Below are 9,932 nucleotides of genomic sequence, written 5' to 3'. Positions count from 1 at the left end.
TAGCATAGAGACTCTTGATTTCTCTTCTGTATTTGGAGGTACTTTCTTCCTCCCTTCCTCTTTAAGTTTCAAAGGTGTGATTGAGGCTTTGAATGTCACTCCAACCTTAGGTTGACCATTGTCATAGTTACTTAGCTCAAGTGCAATGAGCTTTCCTATCAATGCATCAAGAGATACATCCATTTTCTTTATTATTCTCAGATCCTAAAAGGTTGATACCCTTATGCCATACTTGGATAGGAAGGTTCTTAGTATCTTGTTTACACATTCATCTTCATGTAGTGTGCCTCCAGCTACTCTGACAACTAGCATCACATCTTTCACCTATTTTTCACAGGTTTTAATGTTTTTTTCTTCCTGTATCCTCATGTCATCACACTTTCCTCTTAGGATTTCAACATTAGCCTTCTATACATGCTTGCCACCACCATAGATGATTCAAATATTTTCCCACATTCCATATGCCATTTATAGTTCTCTTACATCTTTGTATTCAAGTGTGTTGTCTATATCATCCATTGTAGATATGTAAGTTTCCTTCTCCTTTATATGGTCAGGGGTAAGTTGAGTAGTAGGTTCTGTGTACATTATGTCTCGACATGAGTCTAGTATACTTGTCTGGGATTTCTTAGATGCAACCTCATCTTTTTGTGCCATGAATTGTAGTTTTCCTATGAAAACTTGGGTACTTCTCTTTTCAACATATCGATCTTTACCTCAAGATGCTAAACTCGTTTCTTTAGAGGACCTAGGCTCTAATACCAATTGTTGGTCCACTAATAGGTCAATATATTGATGGGAGGGGGGGAATTAGTATACACTAGGTAATTTCAACTTATTTCTTATGTTTGACTTCATACTAGTTTTAAGGTTAGTGCTACCTACAACTTAAACGGTTAGGATTAGGAAAAAAAATGAAGGAAAACATAGCAATGCATAACCCAATGTTTAACTTGTGGAAACCCAAATAGGGTAAAAAGAACAGTGTGTGAGTTGATCCTTACAAAGCTTGCACCCTCATGAAGTGTGTCCGATCAAGAGACTATCTATGTAAAAATATTACAAAGACATTATTAGGTGTTATCTAGTTAAGGGATTTGAATAAGACCCATGAAAGTATTGCCCTATTAGGAGCATTTTGATTAAAGGAATTCAGAACACAAGTTAATCTGTCACTCTAGTAAGGGATTTAGTACGAATAACTTATTAGGGTCCACCCTCGACAAGATTTGTTATTGCAGAGTTGATAAATGACAAATTAATGATCTAATAAAGTAGCTACTACACTTAAATTGAGAAGATCCCTTTACTTCTCCTTGGACCTATCTATAACTATGCTCTTCCCTCCTTTGTCTCTTCAACTATAGACATGATCACTTAAATGCTTGGCATCACTCTCTCTTGCACACTTTCTCACTTCTATTGTTTGGGCTCACTGGCTTCTCTTCAACATACCAGCTTCTTTCTCACTGCCACCCCTTCTTACTTCAAGATTACACTTAGCTTGGCCCTCTTAGATCTCTTTCTAATTGATCTACAACATAACCTTATCTCTTGAAGCATCATTCTCTTTTATAGTGCTCATTTTGATTCAAAACCCTAATATGCAAATTCAAAATTTGAATTCTCAAGCCTATTCCTAGCTTATCCTCCTATCACTAGTATGTTCCCCTCTTATCATATGTAGCTTGTCAAATAGAAGTCGCAGATACTATGTGACTTTGATTGCTTGCATCGTTGGAAAAAATTTGAATTTGATTTTTTTCAATTGTTCCATAATGTGACAATACTTATCGCCATTAAATGAAATGATGAATGCACTTCTACCTCCTTCGTAACATGACAGTCATGGGTATCCTTCTACATGCTTCCTCCTGTTGACTTAGCTAATTCCTCTTTTATGGCTACCATTTGTTATGTCTTCCTTGTAGACTTATCATCCTCCTTTACTTAGCATGACTCCATCTAAGCGGTTGCTCTGCATTATCACCTCGATTGGGCTTGGCATTTCTTTTCTATGATCACCCTCGTAAACTAAAGTCACACAAATAAGTTAAATGTTCTTCACCGGTCATAGCTCCATACTGGTCACCATTTCTTCTCTACTTTGACATCAATGACAACATAGTCATAACTGAATGCATCAGTCACTCCACTAGAACACACTTTTCATAAATGCGCTGAAATGTTTAATACATGTGCATGATCCCTAAATACAAACACATATATAATAGATGTGTGTATTTAATTTACAAAAGCACAAAAAAAATCAAAGTTCCAAGTGTTGCACATTTGTCTAAAAATCTATGCATTGGTGTATTCTTGTTGAGAATCTATCCACCAAAACTGCACATCTATGTACACATTTTCAAATTTATAAATTTCCTACAAATTATCTACAAATAATATAAAAAATCTATCAATCTATCACAAATATAACTAAAATTCATGCTAAATCTATAAAATCATGAAGGGGGATTGATAACCTATTGACTTTTCGTAATCGATCGACCTCTGGTATCACCTGACGATCTGGAATTGGTGATTAGAAATTATGAATGACATATGCTATCTATACTTTCCCTCCAATAAACAATTACCAATCTCCAAGTGTGTAAGTGATAAATCATTTCCCCTATTCCTTCCATACGTATAACTCATGGAACCCTACATTCTCGGGGATGTAATATTTTGGCCAATGGTTTATTGCTTTTATCCATTATTCTAATTTTTTTCCATGTCTTCTTATCATGAGATTTATTAACATTTTCTCATTTAATTTATAAAAAGAACCCTTTGGTCGATCTCTTGAGGGGGCATCCCGCCATTCTACATTATCCAAAGTCTTGGGGCAAGGCCAACATGGTAACAATGTTATTTTCTTTGAATTAATGTGACAAACACATTATTTCAAAGAGGGGTGACATGTATCACTTAAAAATTGTCAAATCGATTAATTAAATATTTTAATATTTAATTAATATCATTCTTATATTAACTATAGTAAATTATTGAATTTATTAAAAGTTAATTCACCTAGGTTATATCACACTATCCTAAGTATACTAAACTAGTCCTATTAAGTGATTTTATTAATCACTTAGTTACACACTCATGATGTAACTAAGTTTCCTAGTCCACATCCCTTGTCCAAGTCACATGACACGTCAAACTTGCACCAATAATTAATTTTAGTTAATTAATAATTATCCCTATTTGTCATCACACACAAGTTCTATTCTTATGGGATCAAAGAGGATCAGTTGTCATCAAAGGGATGAGTCATAAGGACACTTAACCTCGCATGATTATTCCTAGGGACACTTGCCTCTTTTTGACAAAGTCCTTGCCACCTCCCATACAAATTAGTGGATGGTCAAGCTGTCTCACTTGCTCTAGGGTGACTCGTGAGAAACTTGTACTAAGAGTCCTAGTGAGGATTGAGTCTCACCACTCTTCTCTCAAAAGGTACTCTTTGTGAGATGGATGATACATGGATTTTCATTCCATATTCTAATGCCATATTTTTGGATGCATGGAGAGATAAACATTAGAAGATAAAACACATTTAATAAATTTTTAATTTAAATAACATTAAGCAAAATATCAATACACTAACATACAACTATGCTATAAAGAGTATAGATAAATTATAAAGTGTTTAATGATACACTAACATATTAAAACAATGATATTATTCTTATATTTAAAATATTTATTTTTTAAATATCTATATGAAATGCTTTAAAAAAATACAAAGATAATTTTTTCGATCTGTTTTAATTTTTTTATAATGAATTTATAAATTGTAAAAATTATTTTTCACCAATTTGATTGGTTGATTCTATTTTGTCTTATTCTCGAGCTAGGTCCTTAATTCATTTTCTTCGACACGATTTTAGAAGATGGATTAAGAAACTATATTATTTTGATAGCAAACATATACTAAAACTAATAATATTATTAAATATATTACATGTTTAAAAATTAATTGCAAAATTAAAGACCAGGACATACATTGATTTTTTTGTGTAATTAATCTCCCATTATAATAAATAATCCTTTAATCTATTTTTAAAATTTTCTTAGTCTAATATTAAATCATTATAATTATCCTTCTAATAAATTCAACTTTTAATTAGTCCTTTTAATTAATTATTTTAATATATTTTTTACTTATTATGTTAATAGTTTAGCTATATATTACAATCTATTAATTCAAATACTATTTACGCAAGTACTGGCCATTATGTGGCACTTGTTTCTTTATATTTTTAATCATTACTACTCTACTTAATTAAACTACTATAATACAAGCCACTACGTGACACTTGTTTAAATGGAGGTTGTAACATAGATAAGTGGCATTGAAACAACAATGGAACATTCATATTTCATATCCATTATATCAAGTTCAAAGTGAATTATTTTCTTAATATTACTGTGTATTGCATAATACTTTGTACTCATTCCCCTCCTATTGTTATATATTATTGTACATACTTTATTCACACCTCTTATTAAAACAAAATATTATAACTTATGAATGTCACATTGCAACATTTGTTACTATAGTTCATATTTCTTATACAAAAATTACGTTTCCATCGGTATAATTATATTGTCCTTGTTTGATATAATTCTTATCAATTGATATAAAATTCAAACATAAATTTTTTAGCCAAAATTATTTTATTGTAGTAAGCTAGTACTATTGTATTCACTTTCAACTATTACTAAATTACTTTATAATCTATGGACCAATCACTATACTAGATTTTTGATTAATCAAATATTTATAAAGTTTATTATTAATTTATTATTTGAACATTTCTTTCAATCATGATTAGTTCATTTGATTTGGTCTTACGAGACCCTTTTTTTCAAACTCTATATTGCTTTATTTTCATTTACTCTAAATACTACATGGTGAAAAAAAAAAAAAAATTCATTAACAAAGTACACCTTATTTTAAAAATGAAATCAACTAAAGTTAACTCATATTATTAGTTCATTCAATTCAATTTTTCAATTTAATTGACCAATGATTTCAAAAATTAAAAGAAAATTCAAATATTTATATCTTTTTCTAATTTTTCATTATTTTCTAAATCACATTTTTCATTCATTCAATTTTTTCCAACAAAAATACAAATATTTTCTAACAATTCTATCATGCATATGAATGCATTAATTACAACTTTATCTTTCCCACATTGTGACAAGTGGTTAACTTTTGAAATTTTATGTTGATGTTTTTAAAATTTTTTTTTGTAAGAAAATACAAATATTTTCTAACAAGTCTATCATGCATTAATTACAACTTGACCTTTTCCAATTAACTTTTCAAAAAAACTTCATTTTTATCTTCCACCTAACAAATGAATGTCTAATCAATATTAATTACCACTATCTATTTTCTAAAATATAGAGTTAAATGTTTTGTATTTCTTATTTTAAATATATTAATTAGTATTACATTGATGTTTATTTTTGTCATTTGTAAAATGTTATTTCTTCAAGTTTACACTATATTTATATTTTACTAGCTACTATTTTACAATCTTATTCTAATTTTTTATACCATTTTACAATTTGTAAAATTGATACTACCTCTCAAACTAATTACATATTTTAATAATTTGAATTAAGTAATCAACAATTTATTTTTTAAAATCAAATATTTCAACTGAATTGGTAGAAATAACTAGTTCATTCATATAATATAATAATAATAATTATTTATATATTTTTAAAATAATATAATCATTAATATTTTAAAAATGATTTTAACTCTCTTTATCATTCTACCTTTAATTGTCCATATAATAACACATTTTTTTTAGTGCTCTCCTCATATCCTTCCTTTCTACTTATAAATCTCCATTTTCCTTCTTTTCTAATTATTGGAGAGACTTTGAATTTATAATATATTTTATAATATTAGAATGTGTAGTGAAAATAATAATTTTTTATACTTATTTCTAAATCTTGTAATGTTCAATTACTATTATATTATTATTTTTTACAATGGACATGCCACTCGGTGGCACTCGTTTAATTAGAGGTAAAAATACCTTGCAACGTAAAAGTAGAAAAAATATCTTACTTGAACTTTGTGAGTAAATTTCGACTGCAATTCTGTTTTGTATTGGGAAAACTCCACTGCAACTTTTACCAAAGAATCATAAAACGTTGTTGACAGCGCGAGGGCCGGCCGAGGTTCGAATCGCGACGACTCTATCAAGAACACGCTCACGCAACCCAAGGACAGAACAGATTGCGTACTTTAACTTCGCCATACTTTACAAACCAACATTCAAACCTTCTTTTCAACCATGGACACTATGCAGATCAAACAAAATAATCAATAAATAAAATGGAGGGACTGCAAACAGCCGCGGAAATTCTGGTGCCTTCAAAGGGTGAATTTAGTTTATCTTTGGTGGCAGCAGTCGTCGTCATTGTAGTCTTCACAGTTTTTCATATTTACGGCATCTGTTCGTGGGAACAAGCACTGCCAATTCAAACTAGTTTTGCCGTACAACACATTTCAAATTCTGTGGCAGCACCAGAATTGTTTCTTTCCAGCCATGACAGGGCTAAGGAGGTAAGGTTTTTTTAAGGTTCCTTTTTCCCTCTTTAATTTTGAAAAATGTAAAGGTGTTTTTCGTTCGTTCGCTTTGAAAGTTTATCCATATGAGACGCAAGAGTAGGAATAGAGACAATCACAAATTAGATGTTTCGATCGAGTGCTTCTAAACCTTCAATTTTTATTTTGATAATTGTGTGATTTTTCCAGGAATTTCTTCTGAAACAGTAATGGATTGAGAAAGCTTGAAATTTTTTTGTATTTTTGTTGTGATTCTACCTAAGGCTTATCAATTCTGGTAGAAATTAAAACATATCCGCCCAAGTTATATATGCCCGCACTTATTTTCTTGCTGTTTTCCTTTTGAACGGCCCAAAAGTTCCTCATGTCTCGGCATTTTTTTTCTCACCAATTCTCTATCGGAGGTTGCATCTATCTTTTATTGTTTTCCTGTAGAATCTGACTTCTGGAATCGATGAGTTGTTCCTCATCAGTTTGAACTTCACTTTTTTCTAATAAGGATGCCAAGTCCGAGACATTGAAAATGAGCAAAATGTCTAAATCTTCTGGCAGCACAATAAAAGGTGTAGAATGAAGAGTTGGGATTTCCTCAAACATGAGATAGAAAAGGGAGAAGAACTTGTTTGAGGGGATATAATAGAAGGAAGAAATAACGGAGCCTTTGAATTCTTGGTGGCAGTCTTGTGAATAAGAACAAACAATGTTTTGTTTAACAAACGACAATGTAATGGATCATAGTTCTCGTATAGTTGTTAGTTGCTGGCGGTTGGTACTCCTAACCAACTGTCGAGTGCTATATGCTTTTTGCTTGTATTGGAAACTGGGACATTAGTGTTGCATACATTACATGTTGATGATAAAGTTATATCATTCTGCCATATTGATGTGTTATATTTGTTGAAATGAAGAGAGTAACTGAGATGGGAGGGGTGATAATGCAATTCTTTATCCAGCTTGGTTAAGACTAAGTTCTTGTTGTAACTCAGTTAACAAAGCAGTCTCATGAATTTTAATCTGTTTTAACCTTTAGTAACTTAGTTGCAGAAACATAAAGCATAAAACAAATAACATGAACACAAATGACACCAAAATCTAATGTGGAAACCCAATTTGGGAAAAACACCATGCAACTAGTTACAATATTTTCACTCTTCAGAAGTGAGCCTTGTTAGGAGCCAACCTTGGTAAAGGTTACAATACATATTGTTAAGGATGACCTTGTTAGAGAATTTAGTTCACTCTGTTAGGAGTGGCTTGGTTAGAGGTCTTCAAACACTTCAATCTTGAAATGTTACCTTGTTAGAGGATTTACAATCTGACTATTAAGTCAACTCTGTTATGAGATTTCTTTACTGCTACAATGGTTAGAAGGTATTAGTAATTTGACCCGATTTATGAAGGAACTTTTGTAGATTAAGATCTCTGTTTGGCTTGACCTCTGGATCCTTGATGATAAGAATATTCTTTGCTGCTTATCTTCTACACGTGCATGCTCTTTCCTTTTCTTTGATCACAAATCCATCTTGTTCCACATCATTCATACTCTCTTTTTACTTCCACTTTTGGATCTCTCTTATATATCATAAGCTTTGCCAAGTCCTCTTGAATGCCTTTTCAAATAGTCATTAAACATCCAACTAGTCGGCCTCAATTAGTCAATTAATTAACAAGTGTAATTTGCTGATACTCATTAACATTGGGATTAATTAGTTTATATTGAGATTCCTTCATTGCTCGACTACTTGGCTAGAACTGAGATTCCTTTGATGCCTGACCACTCGGTTAGTACTGACATTTGTGTAACATCAATGACAACATACAATTAGAAGAATTGTATCAAACAATATTGAATATGTTCATTGCTATATTTTTGTTTACTCTGTAAGTTAAAGCATTGACTAGAGAGGGTAAACATCAATCAAGAAAGGATTATTGGAAGAAGAAAGGAATATGAAGAACATAAGGTTATGACTCTTTCAAAGGGCAGAAATGATGAATGGTTGTAATCTTTCAAAGGGTAGAAACAATGAAAGGTTGACTCTTTCAAAGGTTGGTAATTGTGAAAGGTTGAGTCCTTAAAAGGGCATGATTGATAAAGGGTTGTAATCTTTCAAAAGGTGGTAATTGTGAAAGGTTCGACTCTTTCAAAGGAAGAAATTATGAAGGGTTGTACTCTTTCAAAGGATGGTAAATGTAAAAAGTTGCAATGCTTGCAAAGGGCAGAAATGATGAAGGGTTGGTACTCTTTCAAAGGGATGTAGTTATGAAAGGGTGTGACTCTTTTGAAGGGCAGAAATTATGAAGGGTTATACTTTTTATGATGAAGAGGTGTGACTTCTATCAAAAATTAGAAGATATAACATAGATAAGCTTTCATTTCAGGAGGATATCCAAGGGAGATCAATTTGAAAAATAACTAATTATTCTTAAAGGTAGCAATTAAAAGTGGTGACTCAAATTTAATGAAAACTGGTATTTCTTTCACTAATAAAATATAATAGATATATCATTCCAAGCATCCAAGGATTACTTATCAATTATCACTCATGAATCAATCAAGCACTCATCAATTATCAAATCAAGAAAACAATTGTCAATCACCAATATATTAAACTAGCATTGATTGCATCATCACTCATCAATCATCTAATCAACAATCACTTAATCATCACTCATTACTGCCTCAAACATACAATCAAAGGATCCCATTCGTTCAATCAATCGATCATATGAATGTCAGTCATTCAATAGCAATCCATCTAGGAATGGAAGTTATCATTTTGGGATAGAAACCGATTTCAGAAATTAATAATATTCAGAAATGTAATTTTATAAAACATACGAGAATATATTTATTATTTTATCGAGATGCATTTAATTGGAGATAGTTTAGTGAATTCCTCAAGATTCATGTCTTGGATTGTGAAGTGTCTTGGAAATATGAAGGATGGCCGACTTTTCAAGTTGACAAGAGAGGGAGCACCCAAAATTCTTTATCTCAAGGACATCGACCTGAGATGGATGGAACAAGAATCTTGCCATGCTCGTGGGCTAGGAGGTTGGATAGACTAAAAATCCAACACGTTCTCTTTGGCTTGGCACATAAGGGGATGGTTTTCATCCATCTTATCAAGTACGCCGCCCTGAGATGGACTGACAAGAATTCCTGCCGTGCTTGTGGGGCAAGAGGTTGAATGGTTGAGAGAATACTCTTTGTGCTCTTCAGCTTGATTGAGAAGGACTACTAACCTCCAAGGTGGACTGAGGGATGAGATGGATCGAAGATTGTTCCATGCTCTTGCAATACAAGGACAACCAT

General features: G+C 31.7%; 1 protein-coding gene across 5 annotated transcripts in view; it reads left to right on the top strand.

Annotated features, from left to right (window-relative positions):
• Positions 1 to 6,087: 6,087 nt before the first annotated feature.
• LOC149541831 (BAG-associated GRAM protein 1-like) overlaps positions 6,088 to 9,932 on the top strand; it is a 257,279-nt gene continuing 253,434 nt past the window's right edge. For 2 of the 5 annotated variants that reach the window (XM_089796905.1, XM_089796904.1), the window contains exon 1: positions 6,109 to 6,610. In XM_089796905.1, the coding sequence (XP_089653031.1) occupies positions 6,380 to 6,610 (231 nt within the window). In that variant the 5' untranslated portion in view covers positions 6,109 to 6,379. Of the gene's footprint in view, positions 6,611 to 9,932 lie in introns of all 5 variants that reach the window. The other 3 variants (XM_089796903.1, XM_089796906.1, XM_089796907.1) reach the window with 3 other exon arrangements.

The sequence above is a fragment of the Cupressus sempervirens genome, chromosome 8 (genome assembly GCF_028749045.1).
Source record: "Cupressus sempervirens isolate cs-2001-9-10 chromosome 8, ASM2874904v1, whole genome shotgun sequence".
Lineage (NCBI taxonomy): Eukaryota > Viridiplantae > Streptophyta > Pinopsida > Cupressales > Cupressaceae > Cupressus > Cupressus sempervirens.
Note: the sequence above shows the minus strand (reverse complement) of the source record. Positions and strands in the feature narration are given on the sequence as shown.